The sequence below is a fragment of the Labeo rohita genome, chromosome 14 (genome assembly GCF_022985175.1).
Source record: "Labeo rohita strain BAU-BD-2019 chromosome 14, IGBB_LRoh.1.0, whole genome shotgun sequence".
NCBI classification, from domain to species: domain Eukaryota; kingdom Metazoa; phylum Chordata; class Actinopteri; order Cypriniformes; family Cyprinidae; genus Labeo; species Labeo rohita.
The window spans coordinates 7,306,685-7,331,291 of record NC_066882.1 but is presented as its reverse complement, the minus strand read 5'-3'; the positions used below and the strand labels follow the sequence as shown (position 1 = coordinate 7,331,291).

Genomic DNA, 24,607 nt, shown 5'->3' with positions numbered 1-24,607 from the left:
AGTAGGCTATTTCAGCTGTTTACCAAGTCAAATTTTAAGAGTGTAAAAGAAACCCACATTAAAATGAAATAAAGAACCACCTTTTGATGCACGTCTTCTCCAAATGTTAACATGTAACATTTTGAAGTCAACTATGACTTCTAACTATGACCTGAATGAAAAGGACAAATGACTACAAATACAGCTGCTAATGTGTTCATCCTAAACGATGCGCTGTAGCGAGGTCGCATATTTCATCTCGCGATGAGTGAGCGCGGTCTGCCCGCGGTGACACAGTCATGATGGCCGCCGTGCGTCGGTTTCTGGCTCTTCGAAACAAGTTCACCAGCTCTACGAACGTTTTAAGCCTTTACTTTAACAGCAGACAGTCATCGAGGGAAAGAGCGGTTCTGAGGCGTGTAGGGACAGGACTGTGCATCACAGTCGGCGGATTTGCTGTTGTTTACTACTACCAGCGCGATTCGAGTCCGGATCGGGGACGCTTAGCTAGTCTTCGTGCATTGATTTCTCCACTCCCAGCAGTGGCGGCAAAAGAGAAGGTATCTATTTTAAAACGTCATGTTTGTGTTTATACTGAATATTTTCATAGCATCCCGGTTTTTATTATTCTTAAAGGCGTAAAATCGGTGGAGTTCATGTGTCATCAAAACAGTCGCTCTCCACTAGAGAGGTGCTGAAATCAATGTCCCATTTCATCAGTCAGGTGATACACTGTGATGCTATAAAAGAAAAACTGAAGCACATAGTATAGGTGCTGTACATATTGGACATTTTATAGATTTTCTGCATGCATATTATTGGCTTAAGCTCTGAAAGGGTGATTTTACTAGGCATGCAAATTCAGTCAACAACCTTTTCTCCTGTATTACTAAAATCACTTGCCATTTGCCTTTCAGTCAGATTTGTTGGTCTACATTAGTGCATGAGTACTTTGAGCTACATTAGTGTTTCCTAAACTAAAATATTGTGCTTGATGTCATTTAATATACTATTAGGCCTATTAAAGTCACTTTTAGACAAAAAATAACCAATACTATGGGAGAAAATCAAACTATATTCTGCACAAATGTATGTCTTGCACACATTTTTTAAACTACAAGATTAATCATTACATTTATTATTTATTTATTATTATATTTCACAGGCATTTCAACAAAGCAAAAGAACCCTTTGGATTGTGTTTAAGTGCTTTTGGTACACATACTCTCTGTTGTGAAAAGCATTTATCAGACTGTTACCGCATTGATTATTAAACCACACAGGATTGAATCAGTCTTGTGTGACTCCGCACTGTTCCCTTTTTGTTTTTGTGCTCTTATCTGCTTGGGCTGGACGTAACCTTGACTTGTGGATTGAGATGCAGGAATCCAGGGTTGAGGTAACTGGACACGGCAGCTTGGCAGCCGGGTCGACGTTTGATGGGGGTAATAAGTAGCAGGGCACACATTCCCAGGGTGTTTGCACAGTGCCCAGTGGGCCTGGCTGCCGGCCACTGTGGAGTGAGAAGAACACTGTCCTCCTGATATTTCTGCTTGTGGATGTTTGTGCGTGTGTGTGTGTGTGTGTGTGTACAGGAATGGTAGCGATATTACAAACCAGGAGGCCGTCCACTGAAAGGAGGAAAAAGAAGATGGCTAGCACTTTCTTTAATGTCACAACTGTCTTATCCTGTATTTCTATGTCTGATAAGTGAGATGCATATTTGTTTGATTATAGGCCAGTGCATCTGCTGAGGATGAAGAGGTTTCGATGTCAGCCCATGAGCACAGGTTCAGGCTCTTCAGTTCACTGGAGTATGATGGACAGCTTTACATGACTCCCCTCGACTTTATTGAGTCTGTCACCATGAGCGAACCAAAGAGTGAGTTACACAAACAGTTCATCTTCATTCTTTGACGAAAATATGAACTGATCATATGATTGTGTAACTATAGACTAAAACATGAAGCTCTCAGATTCCTAGTGTCTGACAAATTGCAAAAAAACACTGTTTAAGATAGATACTTATCCAGCTAACGCAGAACATTCTCAGAACTTTGATTAATGTTCTGGTTAAGTTATGAACAAACGTCCTTCCAGTAATAGAGTTTATTGTATAACGCAAAATTTTGGATGATTAAATCAAAACTAGGTCAGTAAACTTAAGTCAAAATGAGTGTGTAAATATTATTCTGCAAAAATACTAAATATTTAAATATGAATCCTGCATTTCACATATGAACAAAAACGTAAAGGTCTATGGCAACCCATCAAAATAAAAGTTTGGTTTTACTAGACAAAACTGTGACAGAAAATATTACGTAATGTAATGATAGTACTACTACAGTTAATACAATTATTATTAAAACATTATTTTTAAGGAATATTTACCAGAATTTATTTAATAGAAAAATGTAAAACACAATCTTTCTGAGAAAAAATAAATATATATTTTTTTTTAAATAAAATCAATTAATTAGAAATGCTTTTGATTATTAACATTGATATTAACATTTAATGAAACCACTAAAATGGAGTGCAGAAAATTAATGGAAAACACAGAATTTGGTAAAAATAAAACTGAATTTGACAAAAAATAAAACGTATTTCATAGGGCCTTAAAATAAATTTTTTGTAAAATGTTTTAAGAAATTGCTGTTAAATTGTCTACATTTCATGATTTTAATTAGTTAGACATGCTTTTCGATTCATATTTTTTATTTAACTATTAAAACAGAGTTTAGAAAAATAAAAATGAAAAAAAAAAATCCAGAAAAATTTAATTGGAAAAATTTAATTAAATAAAAAAAAATAAAACAGAATTTGGGAAAAAATAAAAAGCATTTCATAGGGCCCTACATTAAAAAGTAACATTCCTATAATGTTTGCAAAATGACAAAATAGAATGTTACCTTTATGTTTCCATAACCAAAAAAAAAAAAAAAGTTTTAAAAACTTTAAAAACTGGATGCATTGAACGTTCAGAGAACATTCATAAATAATGTTTTCATAACTGTTAGCAAGTTGTTCTTAGAACATTATTTTTGTTAGCTGTCTATAAGAATGTACTCCAGTTAACTCTTAGTTAAAAAGATGAATCCACCCAAAAATAAAAATCTGTCATCGTTTAATCACCGTCATGTTGTCCCAAACCCATATAGCTTGATTTCTGTGTTAAACAAAAGAGAAATTTTAAAGAAAGTGCTAGTTGCTGTGTTCAGTGGAGCATTTAAGCTTCAGCTATGAATCACAAATCATTTACAGCAGTGTTTTTGTGAATTCATTGTGATTCACTATAAAATAATAAAGCCAATGCATTCTTCAATAGCATTTCTTTTTTGTTTCTCTATTTGTGGATATCAAACAGCTTGACATGAATAGAATTTTCATTTTTGGGTGAACTATTATTTGCTTCAGTGAGGAATAACTCTTTTATCTTAAAAGCTAGTAATCCTGCAGGCATAAAATCAACATATGTAGCCGCAACACCTGCATGAAGATAGTCATCTCTCTCTGCCAGCATCACACTTCTGACCTGTTTCTGTAACCAAAATCTGAAACTGGCTAGACAGACAACTTCTAAACATGTGTGTCGGGTGCGGTGGATCTCAGCTAAACTGAATTCATTAAGTTCATGTCTCACATGAAGTGGAAAGGCACTGAGATCGGTCCAGATGGTAGAGTTGATATGCTCTATAAATGTATTTTCAGGACCCAGCTAAACTTGCAGGGGAGTTGAGTTTCAACCAGTCATGTTTGCTGCTATCTGAAACTTGGACTTCCTGGAATGTGCAGACGAGAATAAAATGTGAACTGTAATATGGCAGGCAAACATTGCATCACTGTCTTTAATGGCATATGCATGAACGAATAGTGGTATTTATGGTTTTATGCTGTGGCTGTAAAGCACACTTTGACTACATTATATAAACAGAAGCTACAGTTCATATTTGAAATTTGTAATTGTGTTGTTTTTTGGTTATAGATTTATGGTTAAATTGTATAAAAGACAAAAATTGAGTATTAAATGTTATCTCTTTTATTTAATAAGAATATCTCTATCTAGCTACAATTGATGTCAAAAGTTTACATACACCTGGCGGATTCTGCTAAAATGTTAATTATTTTAACAAAATAAGAGGGTTCATATAAAATGCATGTTATTTTTTGTTTAGTACTGACCTGAATAAGATATTTCACATAAAAGACGCTTACATATAGTCCACGAAAGAAAATAACATTTATAAAAAAAACCGGGGTTCAAAAGTTTACATACACTTGATTCTTAATATTATGTTGTTGCCTGAATGATCCACAGCTGTGTTTTTTGTTTAATGATAGTTGTTCATGAGTTCCTTGTTTGTTCTTAATAGTTAAACTGCCTAAACTGTTCTTCAGAAAAATCTTTCAGGTTCCACAAATTCTTTAGGTTTTCAGCATTTCTGTGTATTTGAACCCTTTTCAACAATGACTGTATGATTTTGAGATCCATCTTTTCACACTGAGGACAACTGAGGGACTCATATGTAACTATTACAGAAGCTTCAAACGCTCACTTTCAGTTTCTTTTCAACCTGAATGACTTAATCTGCAATAAGAGAGCAACAGATTTTCTCTGTGTTGTCACTATTTGAACTTAAGATGTTTATTTTAATAGCCTTAGTGAAATTTTGTCATTTGAGAATTATGGTACATAAAGTTTTTTATTTGGTCTGCTTTCATTTAGAAATGGTTTCAGTGATAACCATAACTAATTCAGATATTTTTCTTTATTTCTTAGAAAAGAGGTTTTGGAGATCCCTCACAAAACAGGTTTGTTTGTTTTTTTTTTAATTTTACACTGAAAATTGATCTACGTCTGAGTTTATAAAATCTGAATGATCCTAAATATCGATGCTTTTTGAAAAGGATCTAGACAAGATTCTGTCAGATACACCACCTGTTTGGAAAGGATCGTCCTGTTTGTTCCGAAACCTGAGGGAAAGAGGTGAGACCTAATAATCTTGTTATGTAAATCAATTTGTACTGTATAATGGAGTATCATTTGCTTAGTCATTTGATCATTGTTTACTACAGTAAATGCCTGCAGGCAGTTTGACTTTGAGAGGATCTGCTTTCAAACTGCCACGTGTGTGGCATCATTCTAAGTAGTTGTACACTAATGTACAAATTATGAATGATGTGCTTAAAACGGACACATCTCTAACTAATGTTGTAATGTAGGTACAATTAGGATAGTTTTTAGTGTGCAGATGCTTAGGCCACCCACATATACAGTGTTATGAAACATTCCGTGTCTTGAAACTTGGCCTCATACAACTGGAGAGTGCACAGGCTGTAAATACTCTTATCTCTCAATCATTCTGGCATTACTGTGACTTTGCTCTAGGATAATCACTGATAGGAAGGTGACAAAAAACAACACCCTGTGCATAACATGTGGCATGTCATTTTGAATAGAAAATAATCACACGTTCAGCCAAGGGGTGTGCCACGCTCGCACAGTCACACTAATCCATAAATTGCCCAGCTTTATATTACCCTGAGGTATTACTTTATTGACGTGCTTTAAGAAAAACAATGTTTGCTTATCGCAGTTGACATATCAGCAACAGTACACAAATTAAAAGGCAATTTATGGTATTGCAAGAATTCTAAAAATCTAAAAAATTATATGTATACAGTTGAAGTCAAAAGTTTACATACACCTTGCAGATTCTGCAAAATGTTAATTATTTTACCAAAATAAGAGGGATCATTCAAAATGCATGGTGTTTTTTAATGTAGTACTGACCTGAATAAGACATTTAATATAAAAGACGTTTACATATAGTCCACAAGAGAAAATAATAGTAAAATTTATAAAAATGACCCCGTTCAAAAGTTTACATACACTTGATTCTTAGTACTGTGTTATTACCTGAATGATCCACAGCTGTTTGTTTTGTTTTTTTTTAGTGATAGTTGTTTGTCCTGAACAGTTAAACTGTCTGCCGTTCTTTAGAAAAAATCCTTTAGGTCCCTCAAATTCTTTGGTTTTTCAGCATTTTTGTGTAATTGAACCCTTTCCAACAATGACTGTGTGATTTTGAGATCCATCTTTTCACACTGAGGACAACTGAGGGACTCATATGCAACTATTACAGAAGATTCAAACACTCACTGATGCTCCAGAAGGAAACATGGTGCATTAAGAGCGAGGGGGTAAATCGAACTTATTTTGTCTTCTAGGAAACATGTAAGTATCTTCAGAACGGCAGTAGTGAATGAAGAAAATATGATATTTAGACAAAATAAGAGAAATGTACACATCTACATTCTGTTCAAAAGTTTTCACCCCCTGGCTCTTAATGCATTGTGTTTCCTTCTGAAGCATCAGTGAGTGTTTAGACCTTCTGTAATAGTTGGATATGAGTCCCTCAGTTGTCCTCAGTGTAAAAAAGATGGATCTCAAAATTATACAGTCATTGTTGGAAAGGGTTCAAATACACAAAAATGCTGAAAAAACAAAGAATTTGAGGGACCTGAAGGATTTTTTTGTTCAGGAGAACCAAGGGACTCATGAGCAACTATCACTAAACAAAAACATCATTCAGGTAACAACACAGTATTAAGAGTGTATGTAAACTTTTGAACGGGGTCATTTTTATAAATGTAACTATTGTTTTCTCTTGTGGACTATATGTAAACATATTTTGTGTGACATATCTTATTTAGGTCAGTACTAAATTAGAAACAACATGAATTTTGTATGATGCATTTTGCAGATTCTGCAAGGTGTATGTAAACTTTTTTTCAGGTCATTAAGATTTTTTGTCCCAGCCAAAAAGAAGAATATTCATATAATTCATAATTTAACAAAGAATAGTTGAAAATTGCGAGAAACAAAAATCATCCTTTAACATGGGGCTTTCCAAGATGCTAACAGTACATTCCTTGTAGTGTTCTTTCTTACACTTAAAACACTAAAACACTCCACATAGTGCATGATATCTCGGTTCACCGTTGCTCTCCTTGAGTGCCAGTGCCTGGATTTGGGCTTTTAATCCGGCTGTTAAATGTTAAAGCTGCACTTAGGTTAAAAAAAAAAAAAAAGAAGATAGGCTTGATCTGTGAACAAAGCCTTACTTCAGAAAATGAAAAGAGCTGTTTGAACTTTGCAATGTTGAGACTTGTCCTAGTGGCAGCCCCGTATCACTCCGGACAGTATGAATTCTAAGAATGGAGTTGGATTACATCTCCATCACTGACACTCTATATGAATTGTTTCTGTGGAATTCTTTGTGTTCTGACAACTGTTTGAGCTCTTGGGCTGGGTTTCTTTCTGCAAGACTGAAGGTGTGTGGCTCTAATGAAACCTGTCTGGGATCCTAAAAGACTAAATGCACAGGCAGCCGTTGATCTCGTAACTCAGTTTTGAATAGTGTAGGTATACATCAGTGTATTAATCGCAAATAATCACATAGATGAATATTTGCTGAATGAAGCTTGCAAATTACAAGAATCTGAAGACTTATAGCAGATAAAGCATTGAATATATACTACAAAAAGTTGTACTTCAGGCTTGAATTGCTCTGATGGCACTGACTTATGGTTCTGGGGTCATGATAGAATTATATCATTTTTTAATATCATTTAAAAAAGGATAGATTTTTAATATTTTTAAAAGAAGTCTTTTCTGCTCACCAAGTCTGCATGTATTTCATCCAAAGTACAGAAAAAAACAGTATAATTTGGAAATATTTTCACTATTTAAAATAACTGCTTTCTATTTGAATATATTTTAAAATGTATTTTATTCCTGTGATCAAAGCTAAATTTTCAGCATCATTACTCCAGTCTTCAGTGTCACATGATCCTTCAGAAATCATTCTAATATGCTGATTCGCTGTTTAAGAAACATTTTTAATTATTATTATCAATATTTAAAACAGTTGAGTACATTTTTTCAGGATCCTTTGATGAATAGAAAGATCCAAAGATCAGCATTTATTGAAATAAAAAGCTTAATAAAAAGAAACCTGAAAAAAAATTCTACATAATAATAATAATAATAAAAGTTTTTGGAGCAGAAAATCTGAATATTAGAATGTGCATATGACTGGAGTAATGATGCTAAAAATTTAGCTTTGAAATCACAGGAATAAATTACATTTTAAAATATATTCAAATAGAAAGCAGTTATTTTAAATAGTAAAAATATTTCAAAATTTTTTCAAAAGTTTTTGCTGTACTTTGGATCAAATAAATGTAGCCTTGATGAACATAAGAGAGTAAAAAAACATTAAAAATCTTACTGTTCAAAAGCTTTTGACTGGTAGTGTATAAGTAATAAAATTTAATTTCAAATATATGCAATAAGAGTTTTTGTAAAATATTTAATAACTTAACACATCAAATGTATTTTTAAAAATATAATAATTTATATAATTTTTGATCAAATTAAGTCAAATGTGATTGCAAAATAAAACTTAATACTAATATATTTCAAAATGTAATTTATTACATCAACGTCTTCAATGTCACTATCCTTCAGAAATCATTCAAATATGCTGATTTACTGCTCAAGAAACATTTACTATTATTGTCAATGTTAAAAATGGTTGTGCTGCATTATATTTCAAATGAAATTATAAATCAATAAATTATCATTGTATTTTTATATAATCGATTATATTAAATTAACACTTTAAATTCCCAACCTTAGTTATATACTAATATAAAATAGTGATAAATCAACAAACATGTACATCAAGGATCAGGGTGGCCTAAAATGTGAAAACCTATCTACTCTATTCTGTTCTACCTTTCTTTATCCATTTCCTTAAACATTCCAAAGTCCTTTTCCCACAGCCCTCAAAGAAGCCCTCCTGAACTATCTGTGTCCAAGTCACTATCATCTCCTTCAAACAAAAGCTTGGGAATGCTTTCAGTGGCAGGAACAATTCTCCTTAAGTCTCTTCTAGACAGAGACCTGACAGTTGCTCTTCCTTTCTTCTCTTCTCACACAACAAAGGCCTAACAGACCTCGAAAAGGAAAACAAACCCACATCAGGCATCTGCAATCAGTTACAGATCACTTGAGAATGTTTTACACCTAGGAAAATAAACAGAGGGGAACTCAGGAGCCACTGGCCTGCTCTAATTTTGTTTGGGTTTGTGTCCAACCTTGGTTACTTTACGTTTTAACGTCTCTGTTTGTGCAAAGACAACACCAAATGGGATCCTCAGATCTTATCAATGTAAAAGAAGAAAGGAGCTCTCGTTTAAAATGACATTTGATAGTAAAATTTATTTTGAAGCCAGGTTTTGGGATGTTGGAAAACAAGCTTTGTTTGAACTCTTAGAAGGAAATGTTTATGCGCTGTTTTTCAGGTGTCATCGCCTACACAGAGTATCTGTTTCTGCTTTGCATTTTGACAAGTAAGTTTGTCTTCAGGTTTACTTCTCCACGCACTAGCACAAACAACAGCCACAAAAAGTATAATTGCATGAAGATATGTCTTATAAGTCTTTCTTTTGTCTTCTAGAGCCACATGCAGGTTTTAAAATAGCTTTCAACATGTTTGATGCAGATGGCAATGAAATGGTGGATAAGAGGGAATTCATGGTGGTACGGTTGGTTTTGTTGTTGTTTATAATTAATGTGAGTGTCAGCATGCTTAACCATAAACTGAAACTTTTTTCATTTAGCTGGAAGAGATATTCCGTAAGAAAAATGAAAAGAAAAAAGAGCGGGGTGGAGATTCTGAGGGTTCCTCTCAACTGGTAAGAAATGCATTTCTGTTTTTACAGTCGCATGAGCATATTCTTTTGCCGTATCCTGAATCGATGTGCATTGTATTTGAAAGTAATTTAAGGAAATAGTTCATCCAAAAATAACAATTCTGTCATGATTTCTCAAGCTTATAATTATTTCTTATCTGAGTAACACCAAAGGAGAAGTTTTGAAGAACGTTCACACTGCTCTCTTCCATTTAGTAAAATGAATGGTGCTTCATAAAAGCCCATAAGTCTCATGCATTAAATTATAAGATTTTTAAATCCATTTGGTTACTTAGCATGAGGTAAAACTTTGGTTTGCTTAGCTGGGGTTTAAAAGACACTTACTATTAAATAATCATAGATTTGACAGCACTGGTAATATCAGATAAGGAAAAAACTTGAGCTAAATGAATAAAGAGCTGCTTTATATCTACTGTCATATTCACTACAAGTCAAATGTTTTTGAACAGAAAGACTCCTCTGCTCACCAAGCCTGCATTTATTTGATCCAAAGTACAGCAAAAACAGTAAAATTTTGAAATACTTTTTGAATATATTTTAAAATGTAATTTATTCGTGTGATTTCGAAGCTGAATTTTTAGCATCATTACTCTAGTCACATGATCCTTCAGAAATTATTTTAATATTCTGATTTGCTGCTCAAAAAAAAGTATTATTATTATTATGTTGAAAACCGCTTAGTAGAATTTTTTCAGGTTTCTTTGATGAATAGAAAGTTCAGAAGAACAGCATTTATCTGAAATAGAAATCTTTTGTAACAATTATAAATGTTTTTATCATCCTTGCTAAATAAAAGTATTAATTTGAACAGCAAATCAGCATAATAGAATGATTTCTGAAGGATTATGTGACACTAAAGACTGAAGTAATGATGCTTTGATCACAAGAATAAATTACATTTCAAAATATATTCAAATAGAAAGCAGTTATTTTAAATATTAAAAATATTTCACAATATTACATCTTTTGCTGTATTGTGGATCAAACAAATGCAGGCTTGGTGAGCAGAAGATAATTCTTCAAAAAACATTACAAATCTTACTGTGCAAAAACTTTTGACTGGTAGTGTATGTCATATTTGATAAAGCTTGCATCACTAATTATTTGCAGTTTAATACTGTAAAGCTACTGTAAACAACCTCTATTGCAAAAAGCACTATAAAAATAAAGTTGACTTTCTTGGCAGCCATTTTCACCATTCACTTTCATCGCAGTGAAAAGATTAGCTTAATTTTATTGTTATTATATATTTATTCTATTTAATCATTTATAATGCTATACATTATCTGCTACATTCATCTATGTATAAGAAGTAAAGCCATAATGCTTAGAAAGACATGAATGTGAGTAAACAATCATTTTTGGATGAAATATTCCTTAATTTGGAATAGTTGGAATAGAAATGCAGGTCCCACTTTATATCAAATGCCCTTAACTACTATGTACTTACATCAAAAAATAAGTACAGTGTAATTAATGTGTTCATATTGTATTGCAAAACACTTTTGCTGCTATTGAGGTGGGATATGGGTAAGGTTAGGGACAGGTTTGGTGGTATGGGTATGTTTAAGTGTGGGTTATGGTGTAAGGAATGGGTCAGCAATGTAACTACAAATGTAGTTACAGAAATTTTATTACAGATGTAATTACACTGCAGGTATTTTTTTTAAATATAAGTGCAGTGTATACAATAGGTGCATTGTATGAAATTATTCATTTAAATAGTTCATATAAAGTGGGACCGAAATCCATGAATAATGATTTTATTGTAGTATGTTTTCAATCGCATTTAAACATGAGAGATTATGTAGTGCATGATTCATGCATGATGTTCATTTGAACAAATTTTCATGGCGGAAATATGAATATCTTTCTGCAGAGTACAAAACTACAATGAGTTTCTTATCTCTCATGCTGGGGAAATGCTGATTATTATAGATTGTGTTTGGAAAAACACATTGTCTTTCACCATTCCTTAGTGAGTTATGACAGATGCTGAATGGTGATTTGATTTGATTTCTTTCCTGTTCTGCACGCCATCTGAGAGCGTGGAACTGTACGGACATCAGGCATCTGTCAGCAGCAATGTATGTATCTGTGCACTAAAGAATCCCTATGAGTATGACTTTGACGTGTGTTTTTAGCATGCCGGTTAATGTGGTCGGTGCTCGATTGAACTTGTACAGTCATGATCGACAGCAACCATGCATGCCCGTCGTAACCGCCATTGTTTATGCAGCTTCACCATAATTAGTGCTCAATAAACCAGAAGGGTTACATCCACATTCAGCGGCTTCTTTCAGACAGTCAGTGAGCAATATTATTTTACATACTGAAGTGTTTGGATAGGGCGTAACAGAGTGACCCTCACGCATGGCTCACCTCCAGAGAAGAGGGACAATACGGCTCTAATGGGGCTCGGTCTGAAACGCAGTGCCATTGTCTAGGAGAGCAGAAAAATCATCCAGAGACTAAAACAGATGATTTATGTTGCTTGTCTACTGTCAGGAGCTTTCTGCCAAGGAATGGTCTCACAGAATCACGTTAAAAGGCCCTCACCTGAAGAATGGCAACTCTCCCTAGACCCCCATGTTTTATTTTTACAGTTGCTTGAAGAGTGGTATTTGGGTTTAGGTTACTTCTTGCGACGGCTTGACCATGAAGAGTTTTGTGTCACTTAGAGTTGCCACTGAGGAATGAGCCAGTCTCAGAACCAAACAAGAGAAATGAGAAGCTCTTTCAGCTCTGTTCAGTCAGTGTTTTTCTGTGTAAACCACAATATATTTGTGCTGACTTTAAAAATATAATAACACTGAACACAATCCACTGTTTATCTTGGCACTGGATTTATTCAGAGTGCTTGTTTACTGATGGAAGCACTAAGATCACATTCGCAGAAGCAGCAGAATATGTCTGCCCTGTATTTTAGTGTTTAATACGGTTTTGTTTGTTATTTATGGGAGTCACAAGTTAACCAAACTCATACCTATAACCTTTTAAGGATTCACAACTGCACTGTCGGTGAACACATTATATGAACAGAACTGTAGAGCGGTGTTAATTTTGACAGCAAATTTTCATTTAGTCTCAGTCATAGTCTTCTGACTAAAATGCCAGTTTTAGTCATATTTTAGTCATCTGAATTGTTTTTTGTTTCAGTTGACTAAATATCATAAGATTTTAAACCTACAGGAGATTTATTTGGCTAAAATCTAATGGGTTTAGTTACAGTATAATGCATGTATTAAGCATTTCTCTAAAATTACCAATCTTATTATATAGGTTTAATATTAGGGTTTTATTATTATAGACACAGATTTAACTGCTGTGACATGCAACATGCCTTAATATTAAAATTAAATTAAACCACTTCTCATAAAGAAACAGGAACATGGTCTTCTTTTGGTGGTTATATAGGATAATTTGCATTCTTTATAACAACTTGTTTACCACATTCTTCATTCTTTCAAGCAGACATATTTATTTCTATGAATACATTTAGATTAAGCTGTATTAGGGCTACTAAAGTGATTCAGTCAAGAGCAGTGAGTTGCTTTTGTTGCTTGACAATAGCAATTAGGCTGCTGTCCCTTTAAAACCTAACGCACAAATACAATGTACTGATACACGTCGGAAATTCTCCCAGATGTTAACGTTCACCCAAGACATAACCAAGTGTGTTTACGTGAATACTCGTCAAAACTGACAATTCAGCATTATTTTGTGCATATTTCTCCGTTCATGAGTACTCATGCGCTGTGTGAGAGGCACTGCTTCAGTGTCTGCGCTCAGAAAAACTGAGTTCTCAAATGTATCCATGTCTGCTCTTCTCTTACTTTAGATATTGACATTTTTAACATTTTATGAGACGTGCAGCAAATGTATGCTAGCTATATGAAGAGTTCAGATGGAAAAGTGACTAAATTCATCTGACGTTTTTCTTTAAAATTAGCATTTCTTTCTGACTACTTTGTATAGGTTTCTATGTTAGTACTGGTACTTCTGATTTGGCTGAGGCTGGAATTTAGCGAGTTTGAAGTAAAAGTATTTGATGGACGTATTGAGCATTCACTCAGTATCATTATCTCATTTTTGACCGAGATGGCTTTTAGCTGGTTTTGCATCTGAACTTTTCATATATATATAATTTTGAGAGAATCCCCCATTTATATGCGAATGTCACTCCTAAAACTTGCAGCAGGTACACATTGGTCCTCTTAGCATGTGGATTCTGACATACGAAACGCCTCTGATTGGCCATTGCATTCCAGAAATCAACAGATATGTCTGTGATTTGCTACAGCGTTCAACACTTCTAAAACAGAGCGCAAACACAAATATAGTTTGGACTCTGCCGTGAGGCAGCTGCCGCTTACTTTCGTTTTGTTGTTTATGCTTATTTAGTGATTCAAGTTTGCTGGTTCCCGCTTCCTTCCTTTCCGAATCTCAACTTTGTTACATACATACATACAGTTTCCTCAAAACATCCTGGCGACCCATTTTTTATGTCTCGGGACCCACCTAAGGGTCGCCACCCAGGGTTCAAAAACGTACGCATCTAACCTCCTAACCACGTTTTTGAATGAATCTCTTCCCAACTCGCCCCTTCCTAACATTTTCGTCTCGTTTTTATTCACTGATGAAAATTTTCATCATAATTTTTGTCATTCAAAACGAGTTTTATTTCGTTAACGTCTCGTTTTCGTTGGTGAAAAAATGTCATTGGCGAAAATTAACTAAATCAACACTGCCGTAGAGCACAACTAGTTCTATTTTACACATATCTTGTGTGTTTTCATGTCTGTTTTTTCTGATTTATAGGGATATAAATATGAGCTGTGTTTTATATTAATTGGTTTGAAAGCACATTTTACAAAACATTATGATAACAGATCTTTGATCACATTAGAAGGGTGCGGTAAACAAAGTTTACTTTTCTGTGGCATTATGTTGCATTACTACAGGTGGTTTTTGCATGTGAATTAGTCTTTCACTGTATTGTCTGAATCTTGTTTTGGTGAATTCTGTTAAGCCTTTAATATTTTCACCTCTGATATGCAGGTACTTAAAAAAGAGCAGCCTCAGTCTGAACCCAGAAGTTTCTGGGATGTTCTAAGGCATGGTGCGAGAATAGTTCTCTTTTCAGATCTAATGGAGGTACAAGTATCCTCGAGCTCATATTTTCTCATTCAAAATCTCATATTTCCCTTGGCCATTCCCTGTTTCCTCATCCCATGTGAAGTTCTGCCCATTGTTTCATGTTTTTATTTTTTTATTTTTTATTGTAGTATTGCCATTTTCATTCATTAATGTCACTACACTTCATGTTGTTATAATTCGATATTAATAAATAGCTCAAGACTTTAAAATGTATCTGAAGGTAACTGAACTCTACAACAAAATCATGTTTGGTTTTCTTTATGCATGTCAGTGCAAATTATTATTATGTGAAATTATATGATATTGATGTTATGATATGATATTGATGATATCTAGAATATATGCAAGTGCAAGTTTCCAAAATACTTTTTTAGTTCACATTTTAAAGCATCTTTGTGAAAAAAGACTATGAGATACAGTATGCCTCCTGTTTTTGTAATGATACATGGCTGCAAAGGAGCACTGAGGTATATCTTGTATGCAGATTTCTGCACGAGCAACCTGTTGTTTGCGTGGCATGAAATTATGTCGGCTGCTCCATGATGTGTCGTTGCTCTGTCAAACATATTAGCATATTAACTTTCCAAGACTTCATCCAAAATGAATTCTGTTATCATTTACTCACCCTCATGTTGTCCCAAATCTGTAATTTTCTGTGTGAAAATGCAGTTTTAGTTTACAGTAAATGCATAGGAGCTTTTAAGAAGATGCAAAAAAATGTTATAAAAATATCTCTCATATGAATGTGCTAAAACGAGCTGGAGTTACATCATTAAAGGGTGTAGAAACGATGACAGAAATTTCATTATCCCTTAATCGATATTCACAGCTAGCTGAAGGGCACCAAATCAAAAGACAAAGTTGATATGTGATTTTTAACATGTATGATAGAGATTTTGCTTTTTTTTTTAAATCTGATCTCAATTTTTACATGTATTTGTGTTTGTCTGTATCTGTGTTGTTTATGTTGTGATATATTTATGGCTGCACAGTAATAGCCTCATCAAGCTATTTTTGTGTACTTACTCTGTGACAAATTTTGCTCCCTTATTCAGTTTTTACAGCTGAATAATGTGTTTTCATAATTTGCTTTCACAGCACGAACCAGAAAATGTCACCGACACCACTCTGCTGGTGCATTTCTTTGGAAGAAAGGGCAAAAGTGAACTTAACTTTGATGACTTTTACAGGTAAGTGACAGATTTAATGACTGTGATCCTAAATCTAGGCCGCTAGATTTCCTATCTTAAATCTTAAAGGGATAGTTCAGTAAAAAATGAAAATTACCCCATGATTTACTTAACCTTAAGCCATCCTAGTGGGTGTATATAATTTTCTTCTTTCAGACGAATAAAATCTGAGGTAAGTTAAAAAATGTCCTGGCTCTTCCAAGCTTTATAATAGCAGTGAATGGGTGTTGAGATTTTGAAGTCCAAAAAAAGTGCATCCATCCATCATAAAAAGTACTCCACATGGCTCCGGAGGGTTAATAAAGGCCCTCTGAAAAATATGCATATTTAAAACTTTAGAAACACACATATGACACTTTCATGATGGATTGATGCACTTTTTTTGGGCTTTAAAATCTCAACCTCCATTCACTGCCATTAAAAAGCTTGGAACTATCAGGACTTTCTTTTTTTTATATAACTCTGATTGTATTCGGCTGAAAGAAGAAAGTCATACACACCTAGGATGGCTTGAGGCTGAGTAAATCATGGAGTAATTTTCATTTTTGGGTGAACTGTCCCTTTAAATTAAGTTTGAACTCTATCATGATGTTTAATTAAGCTTCGGTAATACAGCCTCGGGTTTCTTCACTGCTTTTATACATGCTATTAATACATGACCCTTAAAAGCAGTCTGAATGCCCTGAGGCTATCAGTGAGGATGTTGTATTGGTATTAAAGCATGTCAGGATGGTCCAGTCACTTAGTCTAGTGTCCTACTGAGCGAGTGATGGCATCTCCTCTTAACACTGCGTATGTGTCACGCTCTGTCGGCAGATTCATGGACAACCTGCAGACAGAAGTCCTTGAGATTGAGTTCCTCAGCTATTCCAAGGGTATGACCACCATCAGCGAGGAAGACTTTGCTCGTATCCTGCTGCGCTACACCACGGTGGAGAACATCACAGGCTACCTTGAGAATGTGCGTCAAAGCATACCCGATGAGAAGGTAACACTTTTGCCTTGTAGACACACACACACATCAACCACCATAATCACTCAGGAAAATCAGGAAACTTTCCAAACAAGTGCCACAGATACCACATTTAAATTATACAGTAATTTGCATTTGCCAACAAAATGGTAAGATATTGTAATTAAACAATCTCTTCTAACAAAATATGTTCTAAAAACGTTTTGCAAACATTCCAGTTATGTTATGAACATGTTATTTCAGAATGTTCTCGGAACTTTCAAAACATTCAATTTTTAAAATTTTTGAATTTTGCAAACATTATGGGAATGTTACTTTTTAGATGTTCTGAAAAAAGCTTAAGATGAACAACTAAAATGTTTGAGAAAAGCGATACACGAACAACACTCGCCAATATTCTAATGTTTCTACTCCTTTATTAAGTTCATGTATTTTTCATGAGTCTGCTCAAATCATTGCATAGCAAAACAAATACCACCACATATCAGAGAGAAGTGGATATTTATAATCTGAGTGATGTTGGTGTCTTTTTTCCTTCAGGCTGTTTACCTTTTTGCACATTGACCCTCACATTATGAGGTTAGATTCTTTTCACTTGCTCAAAGAGGCTGTTGGTGGATGGCCATTGCTATACAAGTGGTTTTTATTCTTGAGTTAAGAGATATTGCAATACGGCTTAACTTGTAAAACCACCGAAGCGTCACATATTACTCATTAGATCATTTGTAAAACGGTTGTTGTTGGTTACAAGAGAGGCTTCAGAAAAAGACATGGGTCTAGTGCCTGGAAATGGATGAGTGGAAATCAAAAGGACCGCTTGTTTGGGTAATCTGCTAGCGCTGAGATATTTTGGACACATCCCCTTTTGTTTTTATGTATGGAAGTATCAGGTTAATCTTCTTTAGAAGAGTCGACAAGCTACCCGACCTCTCCTTAAACAAAACAATCTAAAGGTGTCGACAGCTCAAATTGTATAGATCTGGCGCGGGAGCAGGAGAGATCAGTGTGTTGGGACTGTTTGACTTTGCTGTTTTCTGTCTTGGGATCTGTTAGCACTCTTCAAGGTCCCGCAGACACTTAAGGTGTCCTCCTGGTTAGAATAGTGTGGCATGATGCAGTTTTGTCTTGTTTGTGCTGCATTTATTATCCAGAGAATTATTAAAAATTAATCACATTTTTGTACCAGCTCTCTGCATGTCTCCAATTTACAGGGGTAGTTCACCCAAAAAAAGAAAATTCTGTCATTAATTACTCATCGTCATGTTGTTCCAAACCTGTAAGACCTTCGTTCATCTTTGAAACACAAATTAAGATATTTTTGATGAAATCCAAGAGCTTTTCTGCATAAACAGTAATGAAACTGACATGTTCAAGGCCCAGGAAGGTAGTAAGGACATTGTCATCAGCAGTTCATTTGACATCAGCAGTTCAACCCGTAATTTTATAAAGCTACAAGAATACTTTTTTTGCATATCCCTTCAATTAAATCTTTCCCTTAAAAGATACATTAACAATTTAAAGGATTAGTTCACTTCCAGAACAAAAATGTACAGATAATTTACTCACCCCCTTGTCATCCAAGATGTTCGTGTTTTTCTTTCTTCAGTCGATAAGAAATTATGTTTTTTTAAGCAAAACATTTTAGAAATTATCTCCATATAGTGGACTTCAATGGTGCCCCCAAATTTGAACTTCCAAAATGCAGTTTAAATGCAACTTCAAATGGCTCTAAACTATCCCAGCCGAGGAAGAAGGGTCTTATCTAGTGAACTATGCTTTTTAACCTCAAGCGCTCATCTTGTGAAGTTTTCGTGAACTATGTTTTTCCGGGTCAATACAGTTAGGGTATGTCGAAAAACTCCCATCACGTTTTCTTCCCCAACTTCAAAATCATCCTACATCGCTGCAGAAGTACCGACCTAGTGTTTACAAAGTGAACACGCAAACAAGATCAAACGCCCTTTACCAAAAAAAAAGGTAAAACTGTGACGTAGGATGATTTTGAAGTTGAAGAAGAAAACGAGATGGGCATGCGCATCGCAGAGACGGGACAAGACGACCATTTGAGGTTAAAAAGTATATAAATTGTCAGTTTGTTTAAAAAATGTCTGATCATTTTGCTAGATAAGACCCTTCTTCCTCGGCTGGGATCGTTTAGAGCCAGTTGAAGCTGCATTTTGGAAGTTCAAACTTGGGGGCACCATTGAAGTCCACTATATGGAGAGAAATTCGGAAATGTTTTCCTCAAGAAACATAATTTCCTTACGGCTGAAGAAAGAAAGACATTAACATCTTGGATGACAAGGGGGTGAGAAAATTATCTGTAAATTTTTGTTCTGGAAGTGAACTTCTCCTTTAATCTGATTTAACACTGATCTTCTATTTTAGGGCATCACGTTTGAAGAGTTCAGGACCTTTTTTCAGTTCCTCAACAATTTAGAAGATTTTGCCATTGCCATGCAAATGTACAACTATGCAAATCGGCCAATTGGACAAGGTAAACATAATCAATTCATATCATCCATTTAGGCTACTCCTGAAGCGCTTGTGGGTAATGATGTTTGTCTCTCACAGATGAGTTTGCACGTGCGGTCTATGTGGCCACTGGCCTGAAGCTGACACGACACCTCGTGAACACTGTTTTCAAGATATTTGATGTGGACCATGATGACCAGCTGAGCTACAAGGAGTTCATCGGGATAATGAAGGACCGGCTGCATCGTGGCTCCTGGGTAAATATCGGGGGAAGGTTGATGGTTTTCTCCAGTTGTTTAAATGCCATTTTCCCACCTTTTACAGAAATAAAGGCAGTTATGAACCACTGGTGAGCCTTAAAGCGATAGTTTACCAAAAAATGAAATTCTGTCATTAATTACTCACCCTCATGTCGCTCCAAAAACGTAAGACCTTTGTTCATCTTCGGAACTCAAATTAAGATATTTTTTATATATTAGTAAGGACGTCATTAAATTAGTTCATGTGACGTCAGTGGCTCAACTGTAATTTTACAAAGCTACACGAATATCTTTTGTGGGCAAAACAAAAGAAAGAAAACAAACAAACAAACAAAAATAACTAGTGCAAAGGTGATGCAGAGGAGAAGAATGCTTGAATAAAGAAAAAAAAAGTTTTGCTTTGCGCTTTTTTGCGCACAAAAAGTATTCTTGTAGCTTCATAAAATTACAGTTGAACCACTGATGTCACATGGACTATTTTGTTGATGTTCTTGGTACCTTTGTGGACCTTGACCGTGGTAGGACCCTTGCTGTCTATGGAGGTTCAGAGAGCTCTCAGATTTCATCAAAAATATCTTTATTTGTGTTCCAAAGATGAACAAAGGTCTTACAGGTTTGGAACTGCATGAGAGTGAGTAATTAATGAAAGAACCTTTTAAAACAGGTTTCTGAGACTGAAGTGGAGAAAATCAGGAGGTCCAGAAATCTGGTTTGAGGTTTTGAATGGACACATGGCGTTCGTGTTTGTATTTGGGAGAGCGTTTCCCAGATTTGTTTGTGTTTTTAATATGCAAATCAGCTGTCAGTCACCATAACACATTACACTTGACAGGATAGATTTTTTTTTAAAACACAATTCAAATTTGAATTTTCAAATTTCAAGTTAGTCATTGTTATTTTACTGTTGTTAATATATTAATATTATTATAATACGATTCAAAAAAGTGTGTTTTTTAAAGACATTGTTTATATAGCAAGAATGCAGTAAGAAAAAATCTTTGAAATAAATGCTGATTTTTGGTAAGCATTAAAAAAAGTACAGACCCCAAAGTTTTCTATAAACAAACCCTGTATTGTTGCCTTTCATATGTGACCCTGGACCACAAAACCAGTCATAAGGGTCACATTTTTGAAATTGAGATTAATACATAATCTGAAAGCTGATGTATGGTTTGTTAGAATAGGACAATATTTGGTCGAGATACAACTATTTGAGAATCTGGAATCTGAGAGTGCAAAAAAAATCTAAATATTAATTAAATCGCCTTTAAAGTTGTCCAAATGAAGTTCTTAGCAATGCATATTACTAATGAAAAATTAAGTTTGATATATTTACAGTAGGAAATGTACAAAATATCTTAATGGAACATGATATTTACTAAATATCCTAATGATTTTTGGCATAAAAGAAAAATCAATAATTGTGACCCACACAATGTATTGTTGGCTACTGCTACAAGTATACCTGTGCTACTTTAGACTGGATTTGTCGTCCAGGGTCATATATTATTATTAACATAGTATGTATGAATGCTTCTTGTGGGTGCAATTTTGCTGACATCTAGTGGCCATGTGTTGTTCATTCAGTATTAGCCAGTAGTCTTATTAACTAGCACCATTCATTTGAATTTCAGTATTTTAAAGATATTGATGATGTGAAATCATATTATACTTTATTATCATCATGACCCCAGGGATATAAAGGTGAAGAGAGGTTCACATCCTTTAAAGCCTGCATGAAGAAGGAACTCACTGCTAAATAGGTAAGCTCATTGTTAAACAAAAAAAAATTAAGTGGATATTATGCAGTGTTTTTAGTTTGGCTTTGTGATATTGCCTTTGAGAATATCAAATTAATGATACTGAAGTACAGCGCTAGCACTGCTCAGCATTCAGCCAAAGCTCTTTCTCCAGCATCGGATTACTTTGTAAAATTAATGTCTGCTATCCAGAGATACAAGATACCAGCCTAACACAGTGTATTAGGACTTAACACAGTAATAGAATACAGTGCCCAACCCACAAGAAAAGGGCTTGCACTATAAAACACCTATAACCAGGGAACAATTAGACTTTGTAGTTTGAATAAAATAAACAGGTGTTGTTATTTTTATAAAGCACATTTGTATTCAAAGTATCACCTGTTGGATTCGGTTATGATGTAGATAAATCATTTGATATGCTGTTCCTCTCTGTCTTTGATTTGTGCAGATAAAAGTCCCACTGAGTGTTTCTCTTCACCCTCACGTCGCATTGAAGAAATCTCAAGTTGGATTAAAGTTCTCAGTGACTCAATGCAATTATCTACCTGACCTGTGTCAAACTCTGTAAGATACAAATACTGCCATAATTAGATTAACACATGCTACCTCCTTAGACTGTAGTTACAGCTTTGTCACTTTTCTGAATTCTTTAAAAGCCATTAACTAAAAGGGACAACACTTTAATGAAATAGCCATGATACTTTTATTAATCAAATTCTTTATTAAAGGTCTTATATAAGGTCCAGTACCCACATTTTGGGATAAACTATATTGTTTAATAATTTACAAAGCAGTGATGACATGTTAGGTAAAGGGAACTATGTTGGAAGTGGAAATGCGAATGTGAAAAGTGCTGAATTCTGATGGCGTGTACAGTTATTTATTCTATTTATTGATATATTTTGTGTAAAAAAAAAAATGTTCTTGGGTTTTAATGCCTTATTGGCAATGCATTGTTCTATTTGCTTCTCTAGGAGTTATAAGCCAGATAATCTTTCCTTACAATGAGCACATTGCTAACATATTTTCTCGGAGCTTGTCCACTGCCCACCGACCAGATCAGCTTACACAGGGTCTGACAGTGCTGAGTGCACACAGCAATAATGAGTCCTCAGTAATCTCACAATGTGCTACACATACTGATCCCTCTCTCCACTTCTTTCATGGGTTTCTTACACTGCCGCTCCTTTAAGAAACATCTTGCGAAGCCAAAACAACACATGAGAAGAAACCGAATCCCACTGAACTGAGGCCTGATTTCATGTCTGAATTTCATCTCTGTGAATGATGTTATAACTAACGTATCATCAGAATACTGACAGTGCTTTATATTTTAGTTATTTCTGACTGTTCTTTTAGGTGATTACACTGCAAAAATGCTGTTCTTACTTAGATTTCCAGCCAAAATATCTAAAAATTCTTAAAATAAGGATTTTTGAGACAAGCAAAAATGATTGTATTGTTTTCAGAAAAAACAAGTCAAAATAAAGTGTTTTTGCTTGAAACAAGCAAAATAATCTGCCATTGGGGTAAGCAAAATAATCTTGTTTTCTGCTTGAAATAAGATTATTTTGCTTACCCCATTAGCAGATTATTTTGCTTGTTCTAAGCAAAAACTCACTTAAATTTGATGTATTTTTTCTGAAAACAAGACAATAATTTTCACTTGTCTAGAAAATCCTTCTTGATTTAAGAATTTTTTTCTTAATTATTATATTGCTAAATATTTTTAGATATTCTGGAAACAAGATAAAAAGTCTAAGTGAGAAAAGCATTTTTTGCAGTCTAAGCATGTAACAGTCTTTTTTGGATATTACAGTGTGTGGTTTTTATTATTGTCATATATAGTGTTATATAAAGTCATATATAGGGGGAGTTCAGGGCTAGTTGTCATGCTTTACTCTAGTAAATATTTCTCAGGGTGTTTATTTTTTATAAATCCCTAAATATTTTTAAATCCTTGGCAACAAAGCTTTTTCCACTATTATTGTCCAGGAAATAAAATATAGTTCACTGAACAACACATTAAACTAGTAGGGTATGTAGTCACATATGTGACCCTGAGCCACAAAGTCAGTCATAAGGGTCAATTTTTTGAAACTGAGATCTATGCATCATCTGATGTAAAGCTGAATAAATAAGATTTCCATTGATGTATGGTTTGTTAGGATAGGATAATATTTGGCAGTGATAAAATCATCAAAGTTGTCCAACTTAGTAATGCATATTACTAATCAAAAATTACGGTAGGAAATTAACAAAATTTCTACATGGAACAATCTTCACTTAATATCCTAATGATTTTTGTCATGAAAGAAAAATTTATAATTTTGACCCATACAATGTATTGTTGGCTATTGCTACAAATATACCTGTGCTACTTAAGACTGGTTTTGTGGTCCCATATGAGGTTAGTTGTTAATATGATTTATTTTTATTTTTTTTATTTAAGACAGTTTTGAACCAACATAAAACAAGAGAGCGGGCATTTGTTTATCTGGACCTTTTACTTATTGTTAACTTTTGTGACTGCTGCCTTGTGTGACAGTTAGCTTCAGTCTCACCTATCATGCTTTTTCTACAGAATATAGGCCATGTTTTAGATCTGTACATCCTAAAATAGCTTATTTCATTAAGTCTTTTAAGAAATTAAGACTTTTTTGACAGTCTTTTTCACCTCTGTATTACAGTGTGGATCTGTCATTGCCATTATGTGATGCTTTTTATGCATTAGTACTCAGCTTAAAAGTTTTAAATAAATTAAAAAAACACAATCAGAAGAATAATTTGTGTCATTTCTGGTCTGTGTTTTTCTTGTGTCAGAAGACATGTCTATAATTGTTAAAAATAAATTTCCTGATAATTTACTCACTCCCATTTCATCCAAGATGTTCATGTCTTTATTTCTTCAGTCAAAAAGAAATGATGGTTTCTGAAGAAAACATTTCAGGATTTTTCTCCATATAGTGAACTTCAGTGGGGACCAGCAGTTTCAAAGGGCTCTATACAATCTCCAATGAG

At 34.4% G+C, this 24,607-nt stretch overlaps 1 protein-coding gene across 3 annotated transcripts; it reads left to right on the top strand.

The window, feature by feature from the left end:
• The first annotated feature begins 266 nt into the window (after positions 1-266).
• micu3b (mitochondrial calcium uptake family, member 3b) lies at positions 267-24,372 on the top strand. 3 transcript variants are annotated; one of them, XM_051127486.1, is made up of 15 exons: positions 267-539; positions 1,717-1,861; positions 4,760-4,791; positions 4,888-4,966; positions 9,355-9,402; positions 9,510-9,592; positions 9,673-9,747; positions 11,811-11,852; positions 14,827-14,922; positions 16,024-16,115; positions 16,932-17,103; positions 19,477-19,585; positions 19,663-19,820; positions 21,518-21,586; positions 22,035-24,372. In XM_051127486.1, the coding sequence occupies exons 1-14, from the start codon at positions 279-281 to the stop codon at positions 21,584-21,586; spliced, it is 1,461 nt and encodes a 486-aa protein (XP_050983443.1). In that variant the 5' UTR covers positions 267-278; the 3' UTR covers positions 22,035-24,372. The 3 variants fall into 3 exon arrangements, with proteins under 3 accessions (XP_050983443.1, XP_050983444.1, XP_050983445.1); XM_051127487.1 differs by lacking the exon at positions 14,827-14,922; XM_051127488.1 differs by lacking the exons at positions 11,811-11,852; positions 14,827-14,922.
• The last annotated feature ends 235 nt before the right edge of the window (positions 24,373-24,607 follow it).